The sequence below is a fragment of the Silurus aristotelis genome (genome assembly GCF_946808225.1).
Source record: "Silurus aristotelis genome assembly, chromosome: 9".
In the NCBI taxonomy this organism is placed as follows: Eukaryota; Metazoa; Chordata; class Actinopteri; order Siluriformes; family Siluridae; genus Silurus; species Silurus aristotelis.
The window spans coordinates 30655202-30678343 of NC_139582.1; the positions used below are offsets into that span (position 1 = coordinate 30655202).

General features: G+C 40.9%; 4 protein-coding genes across 4 annotated transcripts; 2 read left to right on the forward strand and 2 right to left on the reverse strand.

Annotated features, from left to right (window-relative positions):
* Positions 1–2133: 2133 nt before the first annotated feature.
* Positions 2134–3436, forward strand: LOC310731630 (hatching enzyme 1.2-like; the record flags this gene model as incomplete). The annotated part of the gene is made up of 4 exons (XM_083551290.1): positions 2134–2251; positions 2519–2659; positions 2747–2864; positions 3001–3436. 4 exons carry the CDS (start codon positions 2134–2136, stop codon positions 3386–3388), a joined length of 765 nt encoding a protein of 254 aa, XP_083407416.1. The 3' UTR covers positions 3389–3436.
* Positions 3437–5534: 2098 nt separating this feature from the next.
* LOC310731631 (hatching enzyme 1.2-like) lies at positions 5535–6837 on the forward strand (the record flags this gene model as incomplete). The annotated part of the gene is made up of 4 exons (XM_083551291.1): positions 5535–5652; positions 5920–6060; positions 6148–6265; positions 6402–6837. The coding sequence occupies 4 exons, from the start codon at positions 5535–5537 to the stop codon at positions 6787–6789; spliced, it is 765 nt and encodes a 254-aa protein (XP_083407417.1). The 3' UTR covers positions 6790–6837.
* Positions 6838–10780: 3943 nt separating this feature from the next.
* Positions 10781–12009, reverse strand: LOC310731632 (hatching enzyme 1.2-like; the record flags this gene model as incomplete). The annotated part of the gene is made up of 4 exons (XM_083551292.1): positions 10781–11168; positions 11293–11410; positions 11551–11691; positions 11892–12009. The coding sequence occupies 4 exons, from the start codon at positions 12007–12009 to the stop codon at positions 10781–10783; spliced, it is 765 nt and encodes a 254-aa protein (XP_083407418.1).
* Positions 12010–16103: 4094 nt separating this feature from the next.
* Positions 16104–17332, reverse strand: LOC310731633 (hatching enzyme 1.2-like; the record flags this gene model as incomplete). Its single annotated transcript, XM_083551293.1, has 4 exons — positions 16104–16491; positions 16616–16733; positions 16874–17014; positions 17215–17332. 4 exons carry the CDS (start codon positions 17330–17332, stop codon positions 16104–16106), a joined length of 765 nt encoding a protein of 254 aa, XP_083407419.1.
* Between the last annotated feature and the right edge of the window lie 5810 nt (positions 17333–23142).

Below are 23142 nucleotides of genomic sequence, written 5' to 3' on the forward strand. Positions count from 1 at the left end.
CCTTTGTTTTGATTTCACTTTGCTGTAACATTGTAGAAGCGCTAATGATACAGGACACAGTGAGGACCTCACTTGCTGTGCTAACAAAATGTGGACTCATGCAATAAAATGGCTGCAAGCATGTTTTGTGTAGCGTTTACTTAAATGGCGCATTTCACATAAACACCTTTACTCGGTGTCCTTCATCCCACATTCATGAATCTCCAAAACATGAAAATCAATTCTGACACTGCCAAAGTTCAAACCAGCATTTCACAAATGTTCACTAGTTATAATAAATAGTTTTTTCTACAAGTGACATTTTAGCATGATGTCGATAACAGGTCAGTAAGATGATTGGTTATAAATAGTGTATCTCAGGAGTAAAAATGGGCAGAGCTTCACCAATCTCTGAAAGACTGTGTCTACAAATTGTGGAACAATTTCAGAATAATGTTCCTCGACATCAAATTGCAAACAGTTGAATATCTCATCGTTTACAGAGCATAATATCATGAAAGGTTTCAAAGAATCTGGAGAAATCTCTGTGCACAAGGGACATGGGCAAAAATCATTATCGGATGCCCATGATCTTCGGGCCCTCAGGCGGCACTGCTATTAAAACAGTCGCGATTCTGTAATAGAAATCACTGCAGTGGCTCACAAACACCTCCAGAAGTCATTGTCTGTGAACACATCCAAAAATGCAGGTCAAATCCCTGTCATACAAAAGAAGAAGGTATGCGTGAACATGGTCCAGAAACGGCACAACCTCTCTGGGCTAAAGCTCATTTAAAATGTACCGAGGGAAAGTGGAAAACTGTTCAGTGGTCAGACGATTCAAAATTCTCATTTCCTTGTGGACACAATGGAAGCCACGTCCTCTGGACTAAAGAGTGGAGGGATCTTCCGGCTTTTGTATCAGCGCCCAGTTCAAAGAGCCGCATCTCTGGTGTTGTCAAAGTGCATTAGTGCTTGTGGATTGGGCAGCTGGTACATTTGGAGAGGCTCCATCAATGCTGAACGGTATATACAGGTTTTAGAGCAACAAATGCTTCCATACAGAAAACGTCTTTTTCATGGAAGACCTTGTCTATTTGAGCAAGACAATGCTAACTGATTGCTGCATCTATGACAATAGCACGACTTTGTAATAGAAGACTCCTGGTGCTGAACTGGCGTGCCTGCAGTCTAGACCTTTTGCCATTTGAAAACATTTAGTGCATCGTGAAACGAAAAATACAACAAAGGAAACCCAGAACTGTTGAGCAGCTAGAGCCCTGTATCAGACACACATGGGTCAACATTCTTCTTCCTACACTTTAGCAAACTTGTCTCCTCAGTTCCCAGATATATATAGACAGAAGACGTGATGCTACACAGATGTAAACATGGCCCTGTCCCAACTTTTTGGAGTCCTGTTGCAGCCAAATTCGAAATGACCGAACATCTGAGTCTCCTGACTTCCAGCAGGAAGTCCGGGCCAGGGTAAAGAACCGATAAAACATGAAGTGTCGTGAAATGATAATAGAGCCAACTGGTCTCCGGTCTAACGTGAAGATGACCGTTTGTGCCGCAGATTTCATGCCGACCAGAGCGGCAACTCCAATTGACGCGATCTGGTAAATCAATTCATCTGGATCCTCAAAACAAATATTGGGTGCAGGTCCAGCTTCACCTGAGCAATAATTAAGAGATATGCATAGATTTTGGGATCGAAACCACAGGATATGCATCTAAAAGATGAATTAGTTATTCTCAAGTACACACAGTAGGATTTCCATGCTGTTTATCTTGGATGAAACCGTAAGACCTGCATTTTACAAGTCACTCCCTAAAACAGCACCTGAAACATAGATCAATGACCTGACATCAAGAGCCTTCGGTCCATCCTTTAGTACAGAATATCCAAACGATCGCCTGATGCTCGCTTTGATTCAGAAAGGTTTTGAAGTCAGTGTTGAGTTTAGAGGGTCCTCCCTTAAGCTCCACACATGAGACAGTGGACACTAACACCTACCCTTGATCCCAAGCGAGCCACACCAACTTTTTTTTCGCCATGTGCCAATGTGTATAAAAATCCAGGTATGACACTCTGCAGTCACCCAGCAACGGTGAAGGAGCATCCAGATCATCTTCCCACACTGAAGCATCATGCTGTCCAGAGCATCTCTCTCCATTCTAGCCCTGCTGCTCGGCTTCTCGCAAGCTCTCTATCTGACCCAACCTGAGCAGGAGGACTTCACATCAAAGATTCTCGACGTCAACCACGGTCTGATACCTCTCTGATCTCAATGGCACTAGACCGGCACCATTACTGCAATGCAAATATGGGCCTAGAATCTGTCTTCTTCTAAGCGAATCATTCTGGAATATAGATTTTCCCATTCTATGTTTTGCACTTGAACCAGTGACAGAAACTCTGGCAATGAAAATTTGATGTGAGACCAGAATGTTGGACTCCAAAAGCTCAGACACTACAAATAATACAGCATATTGTTTTTGCTGTGATTAATCCATTGTGTTTATCTGTATGAAGGATCCAGTGAACCGTTGCTGGAGGGAGACATACTCTTGCCAGGAATCAAGAACGCTCTGGTCTGCCCCGACGGCAGCTGCTTTTGGAAGAAGTCCTCGAATGGCTTGGTGGAGGTGCCTTACACATTGAGCTCTGTTTTCTGTGAGTGAAAGACTACCTTATTCACATTGTCCACTTATGACACACACTCTCGATTTCTTATTTATGTACTGGACATTTTCTTCACAGCTTCCTCTGACAATACTGTAATTGCCAATGCCATGGCCACCTTCCACAACAAAACCTGCATTCGTTTCATCTCCAGGACAAATCAAAGTGACTACCTCAGCATCGAGAGCAAAGACGGGTGAGACCCACTAAAGCATTTAACATGTCTCATATTGGAGCTTGATGCTCTTTTTTTCCTGTTTAATGCACAGTGCCCACATGTTGACATCAGTGTCACGGTCATATATTCATATATATATTTTTTTTTCTCTCAGATGTTACTCTTACGTGGGCAAGATAGGTGGCGCTCAGGTGGTCTCTTTGAGCAAGCCGGGTTGCGTTTATAACAGCATCGTCCAGCACGAGCTGAACCATGCACTCGGTTTCTACCACGAGCATGTTAGAAGCGACCGTGACACTTACGTCACCATCAACTGGAACAACATCGACCAAACCATGACGTCTAATTTTAACTTGAAGAACACCAACAACCTCAACACGCGGTACGACTACTCCTCTGTGATGCACTATGGAAGAACAGCGTTCTCCATCAACGGTCTGGACACCATCACCCCTATTCCCGATCCTTCGGTAAAGATTGGACAGAGCACGGAGCTGTCTGCCACCGACATCCTGAGGATCAAGACTCTCTACAACTGCTGACCTCGTTCAGAACCTTTGTTTTGATTTCACTTTGCTGTAACATTGTAGAAGCGCTAATGATACAGGACACAGTGAGGACTTCACTTGCTGTGCTAACAAAATGTGGACCCATGCAATAAAATGGCTGCAAGCATGTTTTGTGTAGCGTTTACTTAAATGGCGCATTTCACATAAACACCTTTACTCGGTGTCCTTCATCCCACATTCATGAATCTCCAAAACATGAAAATCAATTCTGACACTGCCAAAGTTCAAACCAGCATTTCACAAATGTTCACTAGTTATATAATAAATAGCTTTTTCTACAAGTGACATTTTAGCATGATGTCGATAACAGGTCAGTAAAATGATTGGTTATAAATAGTGTATCTCAGGAGTAAAAATGGGCAGAGCTTCACCAATCTCTGAAAGACTGTGTCTACAAATTGTGGAACAATTTCAGAATAATGTTCCTCGACATCAAATTGCAAACAGTTGAATATCTCATCGTTTACAGAGCATAATATCATGAAAGGTTTCAAAGAATCTGGAGAAATCTCTGTGCACAAGGGACATGGGCAAAAATCATTATCGGATGCCCATGATCTTCGGGCCCTCAGGCGGCACTGCTATTAAAACAGTCGCGATTCTGTAATAGAAATCACTGCAGTGGCTCACAAACACCTCCAGAAGTCATTGTCTGTGAACACATCCAAAAATGCAGGTCAAATCCCTGTCATACAAAAGAAGAAGGTATGCGTGAACATGGTCCAGAAACGGCACAACCTCTCTGGGCTAAAGCTCATTTAAAATGTACCGAGGAAAAGTGGAAAACTGTTCAGTGGTCAGACGATTCAAAACTCTCATTTCCTTGTGGACACAATGGAAGCCACGTCCTCTGGACTAAAGAGTGGAGGGATCTTCCGGCTTTTGTATCAGCGCCCAGTTCAAAGAGCCGCATCTCTGGTGTTGTCAAAGTGCATTAGTGCTTGTGGATTGGGCAGCTGGTACATTTGTAGAGGCTCCATCAATGCTGAACGGTATATACAGGTTTTAGAGCAACAAATGCTTCCATACAGAAAACGTCTTTTTCATGGAAGACCTTGTCTATTTGAGAAAGACAATGCTAACTGATTGCTGCATCTATGACAATAGCACGACTTTGTAATAGAAGACTCCTGGTGCTGAACTGGCGTGCCTGCAGTCTAGACCTTTTGCCATTTGAAAACATTTAGTGCATCGTGAAACGAAAAATACAACAAAGGAAACCCAGAACTGTTGAGCAGCTAGAGCCCTGTATCAGACACACATGGGTCAACATTCTTCTTCCTACACTTCAGCAACTTGTCTCCTCAGTTCCCAGATATATATAGACAGAAGACGTGATGCTACACAGATGTAAACATAGCCCTGTCCCAACTTTTTGGAGTCCTGTTGCAGCCAAATTCGAAATGACCGAACATCTGAGTCTCCTGACTTCCAGCAGGAAGTCCGGGCCAGGGTAAAGAACCGATAAAACATGAAGTGTCGTGAAATGATAATAGAGCCAACTGGTCTCCGGTCTAACGTGAAGATGACCGTTTGTGCCGCAGATTTCATGCCGACCAGAGCGGCAACTCCAATTGACGCGATCTGGTAAATTAATTCCTCTGGATCCTCAAAAGAAATATTGGGTGCAGGTCCAGCTTCACCTGAGCAATAATTAAGAGATATGCATAGATTTTGGGATCGAAACCACAGGATATGCATCTGAAAGATGAATTAGTTATTCTCAAGAACACACAGTAGGATTTCCATGCTGTTTATCTTGGATGAAACAGTAAGACCTGCATTTTACAAGTCACTCCCTAAAACAGCACCTGAAACATAGATCAATGACCTGACATCAAGAGCCTTCGGTCCATCCTTTAGTACAGAATATCCAAACGATCGCCTGATGCTCGCTTTAATTCAGAAAGGTTTTGAAGTCAGTGTTGAGTTTAGAGGGTCCTCCCTTAAGCTCCACACATGAGACAGTGGACACTAACACCTACCCTTGATCCCAAGCGAGCCACACCAACTTTTTTTTCGCCATGTGCCAATGTGTATAAAAATCCAGGTATGACACTCTGCAGTCACCCAGCAACGGTGAAGGAGCATCCAGATCATCTTCCCACACTGAAGCATCATGATGTCCAGAGCATCTCTCTCCATTCTAGCCCTGCTGCTCGGCTTCTCGCAAGCTCTCTATCTGACCCAACCTGAGCAGGAGGACTTCACATCAAAGATTCTCGACGTCAACCACGGTCTGATACCTCTCTGATCTCAATGGCACTAGACCGGCACCATTACTGCAATGCAAATATGGGCCTAGAATCTGTCTTCTTCTAAGCCAATCATTCTGGAATATAGATTTTCCCATTCTATGTTTTGCACTTGAACCAGTGACAGAAACTCTGGCAATGAAAATTTGATGTGAGACCAGAATGTTGGACTCCAAAAGCTCAGACACTACAAATAATACAGCATATTGTTTTTGCTGTGATTAATCCATTGTGTTTATCTGTATAAAGGATCCAGTGAACTGTTGCTGGAGGGAGACATACTCTTGCCAGGAATTAAGAACGCTCTGGTCTGCCCCGACGGCAGCTGCTTTTGGAAGAAGTCCTCGAATGGCTTGGTGGAGGTGCCTTACACATTGAGCTCTGTTTTCTGTGAGTGAAAGACTACCTTATTCACATTGTCCACTTATGACACACACTCTCGATTTCTTATTTATGTACTGGACATTTTCTTCACAGCTTCCTCTGACAATACTGTAATTGCCAATGCCATGGCCACCTTCCACAACAAAACCTGCATTCGTTTCATCTCCAGGACAAATCAAAGTGACTACCTCAACATCGAGAGCAAAGACGGGTGAGACCCACTAAAGCATTTAACATGTCTCATATTGGAGCTTGATGCTCTTTTTTTCCTGTTTAATGCACAGTGCCCACATGTTGACATCAGTGTCACGGTCATATATTCATATATTTTTTAATTTTTCTCTCAGATGTTACTCTTACGTGGGCAAGATAGGTGGCGCTCAGGTGGTCTCTTTGAGCAAGCCGGGTTGCGTTTATAACAGCATCGTCCAGCACGAGCTGAACCATGCACTCGGTTTCTACCACGAGCATGTTAGAAGCGACCGTGACACTTACGTCACCATCAACTGGAACAACATCGACCAAACCATGACGTCTAATTTTAACTTGAAGAACACCAACAACCTCAACACGCGGTACGACTACTCCTCTGTGATGCACTATGGAAGAACAGCGTTCTCCATCAACGGTCTGGACACCATCACCCCTATTCCCGATCCTTCGGTAAAGATTGGACAGAGCACGGAGCTGTCTGCCACCGACATCCTGAGGATCAAGACTCTCTACAACTGCTGACCTCGTTCAGAACCTTTGTTTTGATTTCACTTTGCTGTAACATTGTAGAAGCGCTAATGATACAGGACACAGTGAGGACTTCACTTGCTGTGCTAACAAAATGTGGACTCATGCAATAAAATGGCTGCAAGCATGTTTTGTGTAGCGTTTACTTAAATGGCGCATTTCACATAAACACCTTTACTCGGTGTCCTTCATCCCACATTCATGAATCTCCAAAACATGAAAATCAATTCTGACACTGCCAAAGTTCAAACCAGCATTTCACAAATGTTCACTAGTTATATAATAAATAGCTTTTTCTACAAGTGACATTTTAGCATGATGTCGATAACAGGTGAGTAAAATGATTGGTTATAAATAGTGTATCTCAGGAGTAAAAATGGGCAGAGCTTCACCAATCTCTGAAAGACTGTGTCTACAAATTGTGGAACAATTTCAGAATAATGTTCCTCGACATCAAATTGCAAACAGTTGAATATCTCATCGTTTACAGAGCATAATATCATGAAAGGTTTCAAAGAATCTGGAGAAATCTCTGTGCACAAGGGACTTGGGCAAAAATCATTATCGGATGCCCATGACCTTCGGGCCCTCAGGCGGCACTGCTATTAAAACAGTCGCGATTCTGTAATAGAAATCACTGCAGTGGCTCACAAACACCTCCAGAAGTCATTGTCTGTGAACACATCCAAAAATGCAGGTCAAATCCCTGTCATACAAAAGAAGAAGGTATGCATGAACATGGTCCAGAAACGGCACAACCTCTCTGGGCTAAAGCTGATTTAAAATGTACCGAGGGAAAGTGGAAAACTGTTCTGTGGTCAGACGATTCAAAACTCTCATTTCCTTGTGGACACAATGGAAGCCACGTCCTCTGGACTAAAGAGTGGAGGGATCTTCCGGCTTTTGTATCAGCGCCCAGTTCAAAGAGCCGCATCTCTGGTGTTGTCAAAGTGCATTAGTGCTTTGACTAGTGGATTGGGCAGCTGGTACATTTGGAGAGGCTCCATCAATGCTGAACGGTATATACAGGTTTTAGAGCAACAAATGCTTCCATACAGAAAACGTCTTTTTCATGGAAGACCTTGTCTATTTGAGCAAGACAAAGCTAACTGATTGCTGCATATATGACAATAGCACGACTTTGTAATAGAAAACTCCTGGTGCTGAACTGGCGTGCCTGCAGTCTAGACCTTTTGCCATTTGAAAACATTTAGTGCATCGTGAAACGAAAAACAACAAAGGAAACCCAGAACTGTTGAGCAGCTAGAGCCCTGTATCAGACACACATGGGTCAACATTCTTCTTCCTACACTTCAGCAACTTGTCTCCTCAGTTCCCAGATATATATAGACAGAAGACGTGATTCTACACAGATGTAAACATGGCCCTGTCCCAACTTTTTGGAGTCCTGTTGCAGCCAAATTCGAAATGACCGAACATCTGAGTCTCCTGACTTCCAGCAGGAAGTCCGGGCCAGGGTAAAGAACCGATAAAACATGAAGTGTCGTGAAATGATAATAGAGCCAACTGGTCTCTGGTCTAACGTGAAGATGACCGTTTGTGCCGCAGATTTCATGCCGACCAGAGCGGCAACTCCAATTGACGCGATCTGGTAAATCAATTCATCTGGATCCTCAAAAGAAATATTGGGTGCAGGTCCAGCTTCACCTGAGCAATAATTAAGAGATATGCATAGATTTTGGGATCGAAACCACAGGATATGCATCTAAAAGATGAATTAGTTATTCTCAAGTACACACAGTAGGATTTCCATGCTGTTTATCTTGGATGAAACCGTAAGACCTGCATTTTACAAGTCACTCCCTAAAACAGCACCTGAAACATAGATCAATGACCTGACATCAAGAGCCTTCGGTCCATCCTTTAGTACAGAATATCCAAACTGTCGCCTGATGCTCGCTTTGATTCAGAAAGGTTTTGAAGTCAGTGTTGAGTTTAGAGGGTCCTCCCTTAAGCTCCACACATGAGACAGTGGACACTAACACCTACCCTTGATCCCAAGCGAGCCACACCAACTTTTTTTTCGCCATGTGCCAATGTGTATAAAAATCCAGGTATGACACTCTGCAGTCACCCAGCAACGGTGAAGGAGCATCCAGATCATCTTCCCACACTGAAGCATCATGATGTCCAGAGCATCTCTCTCCATTCTAGCCCTGCTGCTCGGCTTCTCGCAAGCTCTCTATCTGACCCAACCTGAGCAGGAGGACTTCACATCAAAGATTCTCGACGTCAACCACGGTCTGATACCTCTCTGATTTCAATGGCACTAGACCGGCACCATTACTGAACTGCAAATATGGGCCTAGAATAACTCTCTGAGTTCTCTATCTATCTATCTATCTGTCCATCCGTCCGTCCGTCCGTCCGTCCGTCCGTCCGTCCGTCCGTCCGTCCGTCCGTCCGTCCGTCCGTCCGTCCGTCCGTCCGTCCGTCCGTCCGTCTATCTATCTATCTATCTATCTATCTATCTATCTATCTATCTATCTATCTATCTATCTAATATATTACTATATGCTATTTATCTCATATGATCTATTATTACAATCTCAATGATCTCTTATGCCTATTTGAGTTAAAAGGTGCAGGCTATTTATTGGTACCTCAAATAATGAATGCTAAAGCAGGGAACAGAATGTTTTTTAAATAAAGCCCCCACTGTTAGTAAAGTGTTTTCAAATTAGTGTTCTGGACTCAGACACAGTCACTGTTTAATTCTAGGTTTGTTTAGTCAAACCTTCTGTTAATAATCACCTCCACCTTTCCAAAGTGAATTGGCTGGTTCCCAATGCTCCTCCTGTCTGTGTTCCCTTTTGTTTCTCTAGTTTAGTAATGCTGCAGTATGTAGTCTTGCCGGATCACACTGTACAGTATCCGTTTTATTATAAGCAAGTATACGTGCATCTAATAATCCTTTTTTATCTTTTCCCTCTCTTTCTCTTTAGTTTTTCTCTTATTTTAAATGCTTATTAAGTTATGTTAGATATCATTGGCTAAATAAAGTTGAGTAGGTGAAAGAGACAACACATTTAACACTGAGCCCAGGTGGGAGACACTGCAGACATCCACCAACCCTCATTCACATGCCCATGAGTTCTCAAAGTGTAGTGTGTGCTCCTCTAGTGGCGAATAAAGACATGACAGGTGAGGCGCAATAAATAGCAGGATATATATACAGTATATATTTGTGTGTTCATTAATCTTCATTTATAATTTTCTCTATTAAAAATAAAGTTTATGCACTCAAACAACCACAAACTAACAATTAGGTCACTAATGCAAGTAAATAAAAACAGCATCAGTTAGTTCTCTCATGTGAACTCATTGCTATATGAGGTTTTTATATTAGAACTTGATATTTCAATTAATTAAGAAGAAGAAGAAAGTATAGAAGTATTTAATGACCATTTTTAGGTGTGATTGAGGACAGGTGGGGTTTGAAAATCCACCCCCTCTAAAGGGGCAGAAAAAAACGTTGCAATCCAATGGAGTAATCGGACCATAAAGTTTCTAAAGAAACAGTTTTTGTGCCTTCCCTGGAGAGGATTTCAGGTCTTTGAAACCTACCTGACCTGAAATCTTGAAAAAACACCATTATATTGGTGACCATGGACAGAATTTGTAAACTATTTTTTGTTGCTGTTCAGTCAGATCATCAGCAATGATGTTAAATTAGAACCTAATATCATCCATGTATATGATCAACATAGAATTTGTCTGTTTTGGAAAAGTATCAAATCACTAAACATGTATGATCATGATTTTGGGGCAACAAAAACATTTATTGTTGTTCACGTAAAATACATTATTAAAATACAAACTTAGCTAAACATGCTTGCAGCCATTTCATTGCATGATTCCACATTGGACAGCGAGTGAAATCCTCACTGTGTCCTGTACCATCATCAGTTATATTTCTATACTAATTATAGAAGTGAAATCAAGACAAAAGTTCTGAACAAGGTCAGCAGCTGTAGAGAGTGTTGATCCTCCGGATGTCAATGTTGGACAGTTCATTTCTCTGTCCAATCATCACATTGGGATTGGGAATAGGGGTGATGGTGTCCAGACCGTTGATGGAGAAAGCTGTTCTTCCATAGTGCATCACAGACGAGTAGTCGTACGGCGTGTTGAGGTTGTTGGTGTTCTTCAAGTTAAAGTTGGACTTCATCACCGGGTCGACATTGTCCCAGTTGATAGTAATGTATTTATCGCGGTCGCTTCTAACATGCTCGTGGTAGAAACCGAGCGCATGGTTGAGCTCGTGCTGGACGATGCCGTGCTGCATGCATCCCAATCTGCTGAGAGAGACGACCTGAGCACCACCGGCTTTGCCCACATTAGAGAAGCATCTGAGAAAATAAAGATAAGACATGTCCATGTCACTGGTGTCACCGTGTATAACAGCGGATCGAATTAAAATAAACATCCAACGCCATGTATAATGTGTTAGTGGATCACTTTCGAGGGTCTCACCCATTTTTGCCTTGGATATTGAGGTAGTCACTTTGACTTGTCCTGGAGATGAAACGAATGCAGGTTTTGTTGTGGAAGGTGGCCATGGCATTGCCAATAACAGTCTTGTCAGAAGAAGCTGTGAAGCAAATGTCCAACACTTTAATAAGAAACCTGATTCGTTTCTTTTATTACTTTCATTATTTTACTTTAGAACTTTTATAAGCTCTTATGTAAAAGTGCCATCCAAAAAAAACAATAAATAGGTTTTTCACTCACAGAAAGCAGAGCTCAGTATGTAAGGCACCTCCACCAAGCCATTTGAGGACTTCTTCCAGTAGCAGTTGTTGTTGGTGCAGATCACAGCAGTCCTGCTTCTTTTCAGGAGTATGTCTCCTTCCAACAACGGTTCACTGGATCCTTCATACAGAGAAACGAGAAAGAATTAACGACGGCTGAGGCAAATATTCTGGAGACAAACTTTTCTGTCACACAAAATAGAGTTAAAACGATGTCGTAACAAAATAATTCATTAAGAGCATTTTCTATCCTTATATTTGCATAATGCATGGTGTTAATGATGCTGGTCTTCTGTGGTTGAGATCAGCAAGCAAACAGACCTTTGTTGATGGAGAGAATTCTAGTTGTGATGTCCTCCTCCTCAGGCTGGGTGAGATAGAAAGCCTGCGAGAAGCCGAGCAGCAGGGCTAGAATGGAGAGAGAAGCTCTGGATTCCATGATGCTTCAGTGTGTTAAGATGATCTGGATGCTCCTTCACCGTTGCTGGTTGACTGCATACTGGCATAGCTGGCTTTATATACACACGGACACACAGCAAAACAACTGTGTGGCTTCTGGGAATTAACAGTTGGTATTAGTGACCACTGTCTATTGTGTGGAACTAAAGGGTGGACCCTCTGAATGACATTTACTGTAGAATTCTGCTGAAGGGTTGTGTTCTGGAGATTGTTTGGATATTCTGGACTAATAGATGGATTGTAGCACTTAATGGTGTGGATATTGGTATAAGGCTCAGGGTCTAATTATTATAAGTGACTTGTGTTTTAAAAGGTATACCACAGGATAAACTGCCCAGAAATCTTCTTGTGTTTTAAGAATGGAATGAGAGTTACTATGGAAAGAAAATGTTTATTGATAATGACTGGTTTATTTTCTTTGCTTTAACTCCATTATATATTATCAAAAGATTCACTGCTTTTCCTGATCTAAAAAGACACGAATCTAAACTGACCCCAGACTCCAGAGTCTCTAACGATGCAGACCAGAATTCATAAACAGCAATAACAAGTTTCCAGCACAACTCCCCTGGAATCGTGCAAAGCTGTGGAAAAATATTTAAACTTAATTTTAGCAACATTTCACATCATCACATCCACATCAGCCATAAATGAATCTTCTTGCTAGAAGAGGGACTCAGATGTCATAGTTGAAGCTATACATGCTGTTTCCTTCATCTGATCATTAAGTTCACATAATTACAATTTATTACAATGAAACCCATTCTCTGCCCCCCTTGGTTTGTTTTCAAAGTGTGATTTAGAAAGGACCATCGGGCAAGCATAAAATCCCAGCTCAAAACCTGTGTTTTTAGGTAATAATATTATTCTTTAAAAACAACTTCATAAGGAATGTTAAGCTTCACAATAACAGTGAACAGTGTGGTGCATCAGATAAGTTGGCATTCGATACACATGCATTGTTTTTAACATGGGTCTTCAACATGGGTCTTCAACACGGGTCTTCAACACGGGTTTTCAACACGGGTCTTCAACACGGGTTTTCAACACGGGTCTTCAACACGGGTCTTCAACACGGGTCTTCAACACGGGTCTTCAACACGGGTTTTCAACACGGGTCTTCAACACGGGTCTTCAACACGAGTCTTCAACACGGGTTTTCAACACGGGTTTTCAACACGGGTCTTCAACACGGGTTTTTAACACGGGTCTTCAACACGGGTCTTCAACACGGGTCTTCAACACGGGTCTTCAACACGGGTTTTCAACACGGGTCTTCAACACGGGTCTTCAACACGGGTTTTCAACACGGGTCTTCAACACGGGTTTTCAACACGGGTCTTCAACACGGGTCTTCAACACGGGTTTTCAACACGGGTCTTCAACACGGGTCTTCAACACGGGTCTTCAACATGGGTCTTCAACATGGGTTTTTAACATGGGGCTTCAACATGGGGCTTCAACATGGGGCTTCAACATGGGGCTTCAACATGGGGCTTCAACACGGGTCTTTAACACGGGTCTTCAACATGGGTTTTTAACATGGGCCTTCAACATGGGTCTTCAACACGGGTTTTCAACATGGGTCTTCAACATGGGTCTTCAACACGGGTCTTCAACACGGGTTTTCAACACGGGTTTTCAACATGGGTCTTCAACATGGGTCTTCAACACGGGCTTTCAATACGGGTCTTCAACACGGGTCTTCAACACGGGTCTTCAACACGGGTCTTCAACACGGGCTTTCAATACGGGTTTTCAACACGGGTCTTTAACACGGGTTTTCAACATGGGTCTTTAACACGGGTCTTTAACATGGGTCTTCAGCATGGTTTTTTGGGGGTCCACTGCAGTACTTCAGGGTGTCCGCTGATTAATGCTGAATCACAAATAACTTTTTGTTATAAAAATGAACCTTGGTAAAAACCATCAAAGAAACAAAAATGTAATTTAAAAAATATAATTATTGCTATCGGCATGTTTACACTGTGCATTTACACATATTTTACACTTGGTGTTAACTGGCTGAACGAAGGAGGAAAAAGGTGAAGCTCGACATCATGACTAGGTCTCTGAGACAGCACAGCGGTCTAAAATAGCCAGTAATAATGCAGAATCCATTCCAGCCAAAACTCCATCTCCAACTGACTCTACCTGATCAATGTTTCTGGATTTTAAAACAAATGTTAGCTGTATGTTAACTAGAGATTGAAATTTACCCCACTTTAGTTCAAAAAATGTTTTAGTATTTTTTCTCCTTGTCAAGAGAGGTTACCTTTCTCTCCACTGATTATCTTGGCTTAAATCTTAAGCCTTTTAAAAGCACAAGTCCCTCCCTAGAAATATCGATAACCAAACACAAGAGCAACAATCCATACATTAGTAAAGAATCTATCTATCTAATATATTACTATCTATCTATCTATCTATCTATCTATCTATCTATCTATCTATCTATCTATCTATCTATCTATCTATCTATCTATCTATCTATCTATCTATCTATCTAATATATTACTATCTATCTATCTATCTATCTATCTATCTATCTATCTATCTATCTATCTATCTATCTATCTATCTATCTATCTATCTATCTATCTATCTATCTAATATATTACTATATGCTATTTATCTCATATGATCTATTATTACAATCTCAATGATCTCTTATGCCTATTTGAGTTAAAAGGTGCAGGCTATTTATTGGTACCTCAAATAATGAATGCTAAAGCAGGGAACAGAATGTTTTTTAAATAAAGCCCCCACTGTTAGTAAAGTGTTTTCAAATTAGTGTTCTGGACTCAGACACAGTCACTGTTTAATTCTAGGTTTGTTTAGTCAAACCTTCTGTTAATAATCACCTCCACCTTTCCAAAGTGAATTGGCTGGTTCCCAATGCTCCTCCTGTCTGTGTTCCCTTTTGTTTCTCTAGTTTAGTAATGCTGCAGTATGTAGTCTTGCCGGATCACACTGTACAGTATCCGTTTTATTATAAGCAAGTATACGTGCATCTAATAATCCTTTTTTATCTTTTCCCTCTCTTTCTCTTTAGTTTTTCTCTTATTTTAAATGCTTATTAAGTTATGTTAGATATCATTGGCTAAATAAAGTTGAGTAGGTGAAAGAGACAACACATTTAACACTGAGCCCAGGTGGGAGACACTGCAGACATCCACCAACCCTCATTCACATGCCCATGAGTTCTCAAAGTGTGGTGTGTGCTCCTCTAGTGGTGAATAAAGACATGACAGGTGAGGCGCAATAAATAGCAGGATATATATACAGTATATATTTGTGTGTTCATTAATCTTCATTTATAATTTTCTCTATTAAAAATAAAGTTTATGCACTCAAACAACCACAAACTAACAATTAGGTCACTAATGCAAGTAAATAAAAACAGCATCAGTTAGTTCTCTCATGTGAACTCATTGCTATATGAGGTTTTTATATTAGAACTTGATATTTTAATTAATTAAGAAGAAGAAGAAAGTATAGAAGTATTTAATGACCATTTTTAGGTGTGATTGAGGACAGGTGGGGTTTGAAAATCCACCCCCTCTAAAGGGGCAGAAAAAAACTTTGCAATCCAATGGAGTAATCGGACCATAAAGTTTCTAAAGAAACAGTTTTTGTGCCTTCCCTGGAGAGGATTTCAGGTCTTTGAAACCTACCTGACCTGAAATCTTGAAAAAACACCATTATATTGGTGACCATGGACAGAATTTGTAAACTATTTTTTGTTGCTGTTCAGTCAGATCATCAGCAATGATGTTAAATTAGAACCTAATATCATCCATGTATATGATCAACATAGAATTTGTCTGTTTTGGAAAAGTATCAAATCACTAAACATGTATGATCATGATTTTGGGGCAACAAAAACATTTATTGTTGTTCACGTAAAATACATTATTAAAATACAAACTTAGCTAAACATGCTTGCAGCCATTTCATTGCATGATTCCACATTGGACAGCGAGTGAAATCCTCACTGTGTCCTGTACCATCATCAGTTATATTTCTATACTAATTATAGAAGTGAAATCAAGACAAAAGTTCTGAACAAGGTCAGCAGCTGTAGAGAGTGTTGATCCTCCGGATGTCAATGTTGGACAGTTCATTTCTCTGTCCAATCATCACATTGGGATTGGGAATAGGGGTGATGGTGTCCAGACCGTTGATGGAGAAAGCTGTTCTTCCATAGTGCATCACAGACGAGTAGTCGTACGGCGTGTTGAGGTTGTTGGTGTTCTTCAAGTTAAAGTTGGACTTCATCACCGGGTCGACATTGTCCCAGTTGATAGTAATGTATTTATCGCGGTCGCTTCTAACATGCTCGTGGTAGAAACCGAGCGCATGGTTGAGCTCGTGCTGGACGATGCCGTGCTGCATGCATCCCAATCTGCTGAGAGAGACGACCTGAGCACCACCGGCTTTGCCCACATTAGAGAAGCATCTGAGAAAATAAAGATAAGACATGTCCATGTCACTGGTGTCACCGTGTATAACAGCGGATCGAATTAAAATAAACATCCAACGCCATGTATAATGTGTTAGTGGATCACTTTCGAGGGTCTCACCCATTTTTGCCTTGGATATTGAGGTAGTCACTTTGACTTGTCCTGGAGATGAAACGAATGCAGGTTTTGTTGTGGAAGGTGGCCATGGCATTGCCAATAACAGTCTTGTCAGAAGAAGCTGTGAAGCAAATGTCCAACACTTTAATAAGAAACCTGATTCGTTTCTTTTATTACTTTCATTATTTTACTTTAGAACTTTTATAAGCTCTTATGTAAAAGTGCCATCCAAAAAAAACAATAAATAGGTTTTTCACTCACAGAAAGCAGAGCTCAGTATGTAAGGCACCTCCACCAAGCCATTTGAGGACTTCTTCCAGTAGCAGTTGTTGTTGGTGCAGATCACAGCAGTCCTGCTTCTTTTCAGGAGTATGTCTCCTTCCAACAACGGTTCACTGGATCCTTCATACAGAGAAACGAGAAAGAATTAACGACGGCTGAGGCAAATATTCTGGAGACAAACTTTTCTGTCACACAAAATAGAGTTAAAACGATGTCGTAACAAAATAATTCATTAAGAGCATTTTCTATCCTTATATTTGCATAATGCATGGTGTTAATGATGCTGGTCTTCTGTGGTTGAGATCAGCAAGCAAACAGACCTTTGTTGATGGAGAGAATTCTAGTTGTGATGTCCTCCTCCTCAGGCTGGGTGAGATAGAAAGCCTGCGAGAAGCCGAGCAGCAGGGCTAGAATGGAGAGAGAAGCTCTGGATTCCATGATGCTTCAGTGTGTTAAGATGATCTGGATGCTCCTTCACCGTTGCTGGTTGACTGCATACTGGCATAGCTGGCTTTATATACACACGGACACACAGCAAAACAACTGTGTGGCTTCTGGGAATTAACAGTTGGTATTAGTGACCACTGTCTATTGTGTGGAACTAAAGGGTGGACCCTCTGAATGACATTTACTGTAGAATTCTGCTGAAGGGTTGTGTTCTGGAGATTGTTTGGATATTCTGGACTAATGGATGGATTGTAGCACTTAATGGTGTGGATATTGGTATAAGGCTCAGGGTCTAATTATTATAAGTGACTTGTGTTTTAAAAGGTATACCACAGGATAAACTGCCCAGAAATCTTCTTGTGTTTTAAGAATGGAATGAGAGTTACTATGGAAAGAAAATGTTTATTGATAATGACTGGTTTATTTTCTTTGCTTTAACTCCATTATATATTATCAAAAGATTCACTGCTTTTCCTGATCTAAAAAGACACGAATCTAAACTGACCCCAGACTCCAGAGTCTCTAACGATGCAGACCAGAATTCATAAACAGCAATAACAAGTTTCCAGCACAACTCCCCTGGAATCGTGCAAAGCTGTGGAAAAATATTTAAACTTAATTTTAGCAACATTTCACATCATCACATCCACATCAGCCATAAATGAATCTTCTTGCTAGAAGAGGGACTCAGATGTCATAGTTGAAGCTATACATGCTGTTTCCTTCATCTGATCATTAAGTTCACATAATTACAATTTATTACAATGAAACCCATTCTCTGCCCCCCTTGGTTTGTTTTCAAAGTGTGATTTAGAAAGGACCATCGGGCAAGCATAAAATCCCAGCTCAAAACCTGTGTTTTTAGGTAATAATATTATTCTTTAAAAACAACTTCATAAGGAATGTTAAGCTTCACAATAACAGTGAACAGTGTGGTGCATCAGATAAGTTGGCATTCGATACACATGCATTGTTTTTAACATGGGTCTTCAACATGGGTCTTCAACACGGGTCTTCAACACGGGTTTTCAACACGGGTCTTCAACACGGGTTTTCAACACGGGTCTTCAACACGGGTCTTCAACACGGGTCTTCAACATGGGTCTTCAACACGGGTCTTCAACACGGGTCTTCAACACGGGTTTTCAACACGGGTCTTCAACACGGGTCTTCAACACGGGTCTTCAACACGGGTTTTCAACACGGGTCTTCAACACGGGTCTTCAACACGGGTCTTCAACGCGGGTTTTCAACACGGGTTTTCAACATGGGTCTTCAACACGGGTCTTCAACACGGGTCTTCAACATGGGTCTTCAACACGGGTCTTTAACACGGGTCTTCAACATGGGTTTTTAACATGGGTCTTCAACACGGGTCTTCAACACGGGTCTTCAACACGGGTTTTCAACATGGGTCTTCAACATGGGTCTTCAACACAGGTCTTCAACATGGGTTTTCAACATGGGTCTTCAACATGGGTCTTCAACACGGGCTTTCAATACGGGTTTTCAACACGGGTCTTCAACACGGGTCTTCAACACGGGTTTTCAACACGGGTCTTCAACATGGGTTTTTAACATGGGTCTTCAACATGGGGCTTCAACATGGGTCTTCAACAAGGGTTTTCAACATGGGTCTTCAACACGGGTCTTCAACACGGGCTTTCAATACGGGTTTTCAACACGGGTCTTTAACACGGGTCTTCAACACGGGTCTTCAGCATGGTTTTTTGGGGGTCCACTGCAGTACTTCAGGGTGTCCGCTGATTAATGCTGAATCACAAATAACTTTTTGTTATAAAAATGAACCTTGGTAAAAACCATCAAAGAAACAAAAATGTAATTTAAAAAATATAATTATTGCTATCGGCATGTTTACACTGTGCATTTACACATATTTTACACTTGGTGTTAACTGGAGGAAAAAGGAGGAAAAAGTTGGAAAAAGGAGGAAAAAGGTGAAGCTCGACATCATGACTAGGTCTCTGAGACAGCACAGCAGTCTAAAATAGCCAGTAATAATGCAGATTCCATTCCAGCCAAAACTCCATCTCCAACTGACTCTACCTGATCAATGTTTCTGGATTTTAAAACAAATGTTAGCTGTATGTTAACTAGAGATTGAAATTTACCCCACTTTAGTTCAAAAAATGTTTTAGTATTTTTTCTCCTTGTCAAGAGAGGTTACCTTTCTCTCCACTGATTATCTTGGCTTTAATCTTAAGCCTTTTAAAAGCACAAGTCCCTCCCTAGAAATATCGATAACCAAACACAAGAGCAACAATCCATACATTAGTAAAGAATATTTAAATAATCTCTTAAATCCACCACTGCTTCAGCAAGGTATTTAAATAAAAGATATTCCGCTTGTCCTACTTTTGGTTCCACACATTAGACAGTGAACACTAAAGCCTACTGTTAATTCCCAGAAAGCTACACCATGTTGTTTTGCTGTGTGTCCATGTGTATATAAATCCAGCATGCAGTCATCCAGCAACAGTAAAGGAGCATCCAGATCCTCTTCACACACTGAAGAATCATGGAGTCCAGAGCATCTCTCTACATTCTAGTCCTTCTGCTTGGCTTCTCACAAGCTTTTTATCTCAACCAACCTGAGGAGGAGGACATCACAACTAGGATTCTCAGCACCAACAAAGGTCTGAGACCAGCATCATTACTGCTATGGAGAAATTGCCCTAGAATCTGTCTAGTTCTAAGATTTTCATGATTCCTTTTGCAAAACAATCTTTATGACCAGAATAATCAACTCAAATAGCGATTTCTACAAGTAACACTGATTATTACTTCTGCTGTCGTTATTTCTTTGTTTCTCTGTATGAAGGATTCAGTGAACCGTTGTTGGAAGGAGACATACATGTGAAAAGAAGCAGGACTGCTGTGATCTGCACCAAAAACAACTGCTACTGGAAGAAGTCCCCAAATGGCTTGGTGGAGGTGCCTTACATACTGAGCTCTGCTTTCTGTGAGTGAAAAATGTCTTTATATCAAAAAAGTCCAATACCATCAAATCTTTACTTCTTTCATATTAATGTGTTGGATGGTTTCTTCACAGCTTCCTCTGACAAGACTGTAATTACCAATGCCATGTCCAGCTTCCACAACAAAACCTGCATTCGTTTCATCTCCAGGACAAATCAAACTGACTACCTCAGCATCAAAAGCAACGGCGCGTGAGTCCAAGTCCATGTTTTAATATACTTTCCTGCTGACATCAGTAACATCAGTGTCACTTCACATCTCTCTTTTCCTCTCAGTTGCTACTCTGACGTGGGCAAATCAGGTGGCGCTCAAGTCGTCTCCCTCAGCCGGTTGGGTTGTATTTATTACGGTGTCGTCCAGCACGAGCTGAACCATGCACTCGGTTTCTACCACGAGCATGTTAGAAGCGACCGCGATAATTACGTCACCATCAAATGGAACAACATGGACCCGACCATGACGTCTAATTTTAACTTGAAGAACACCAACGACCTCAACACGCGGTACGACTACTCCTCTGTGATGCACTATGGAAGAACAGCTTTCTCCATCAACGGTCTGGACACCATCACCCCTATTCCCGATCCTTCGGTAAAGATTGGACAGAGACAAGAGCTGTCCACTATTGATGTCCGGAGGATCAACACTCTCTACAAGTGCTGAACATGTCCAGAATGTTTGGCTAGATTTAGTTGTGCTGTAGTATTGTGTAACTTGTTACAGGACACAGTGATGATGTCACTTCCTGTGGCAACAAAATGTGGAATCATGCAATAAAATGACTGCAAGTATAATTTTCTTGGTGTTTACTGAATAAATAAATAAATAAATAAATAAATAAATAAATAAATAAATAAATAATATTAGTTTATTGATATTACTGAATAGCATTTGGTGCATTTTAGCCAACACTTCAAACTGCAGATAAAAAAAAAAATCACAAAGAAAATAAATAAAAGAAAAGATTCAAACTTTCTACTACACATAAAAACCTTCTATTAGAAACTCAACGTTGTAGATTCTCTGTGGTTGAGATTTTAGAAATCATGCGATATAATGGTAGATTGATTAATAGATCTGCCGATTCCTGAAGATTAGATTTTTCCCCGTTGGTGGACTGACCCATTCTCTTTCATTTTCTTGTCTATCAATGATCAATGTTGTCAGATGTTGTCTGGACCAATAAAAGTTATAAATATGTAATAAATGATGGTACACAAAGAAAAAAAAATGCTTGCAACCATTTTATTGCATGATTCTACAAGTCGAAGTTGGACTTCGTTGTTGGGTCGATGTTGTCCCAATTGATGGCGATGTAGCCATCACAGTCGCTCCTAGCATGCTCGCGATGGAATCTGAGAAGTCTCCCAATGAGAGCAGCCGAAAGTAGTAGAAGATGTTGCTTACATTTCTGTTGCTGATCTATTAATAGAATGAGATTAATGACTCAAACACTGATCGCTTTCTATTACAATCATCATGAGCTTCAGTAAAACGTGTTAATGAGGTCATGTGTGTGGTGGTGAGTTCGAGTCTGGAGTTTCTTCATCACTTATTCCTCTCTAAATGTTCTGCTTGATGTTGAACTGGATGTTGGTGATCAGTAGATACACAGAGCGCCGATCAGAACACGTGTAAAACTGCCTGTTGTTGGTTAAATAAACGGTTTTGTAAAGAGTTTTATGAAATATTGTCCGGGGGTTTTACATGTATACACACACACACACACACACACACACACACACACACACACACACACAAGATTCCAGTATAAAATGCTCAAAGTTTATAAAGTTTATTTTAACGTTCATGACCAAAACGAGAAATAAAATTGTATTAGGTTTGATTGTCCCAACTAGAATATTGTTTGCAAATATTGAATTAAATGAATATATAAAATAATAGTAAATAAATCTGGGAACACAATTACAATCCTTTTTAATACTGCAGTGGAATCTCCAGGATGTACGGCATGTTGAAATAAAACTCCTAATTTGTAAGGAAGTGAAAGTTGCTGTGTTTTGTTCCGTTGGTGCTTTTTTTCCTCTTTACAAGACCACCCAGACCTTCTATTATAATCAAACTTGTGCTGGTCTGTAGATGCTTGTTTCTACTAAAGACAGTATTAAATAGGAAAGGTATGAGGAGAGAAAGTGCTTATATTTGTGGAGGAACTTCTTAAAACATCTTGAATTATGGAACCCTATGCAATGCATCAAATCATCATTAGGCATTTTTTCTTCTAGCTTCAGTGGAATCATGCAGTAACACACGAGTTCTTCTCGCTGCACCATCTGCGTACCGCTGGTTTACAACTTCACCACATGCGGTCAGGCTTTACTGTCATCCTGCCTTAGTTTAATCAGAACCAAGATGCTTAGACACAGATATAAAGTGTGTGTGTGTGTGTGTGTGTGTGTGTGTGTGTGCGCGCGCTCTGGTTCTGAGAAACTAGGAAGTGCTATGTTTTTTATATTTCAGGTCTCTTCATACTGTTCATACTGTGAATATTAAAGTATAAATAGGAATTTTTATTTATGCCTAAACACAAGCAACTTCTCAGTCGTCCTCCAGTCTGCTGCAAGAACATCTTTCTTCAGTTCACTGGCGTTCCTGCTTTATTAACCCGACTGGTGCAACGGATCACAGACGAGGAACAAAAGAACTTCAAAAGTCTCCTGCATTATTCACATTGCGTGTATTTCCTTGCCGTTACTTCTCTTAAAATAAATGGAAAGCAAATTTGATTCGTTTTTGCTGATCCGAAAAAACGATCAGATCCGTGACTCAAAAAATTGGAA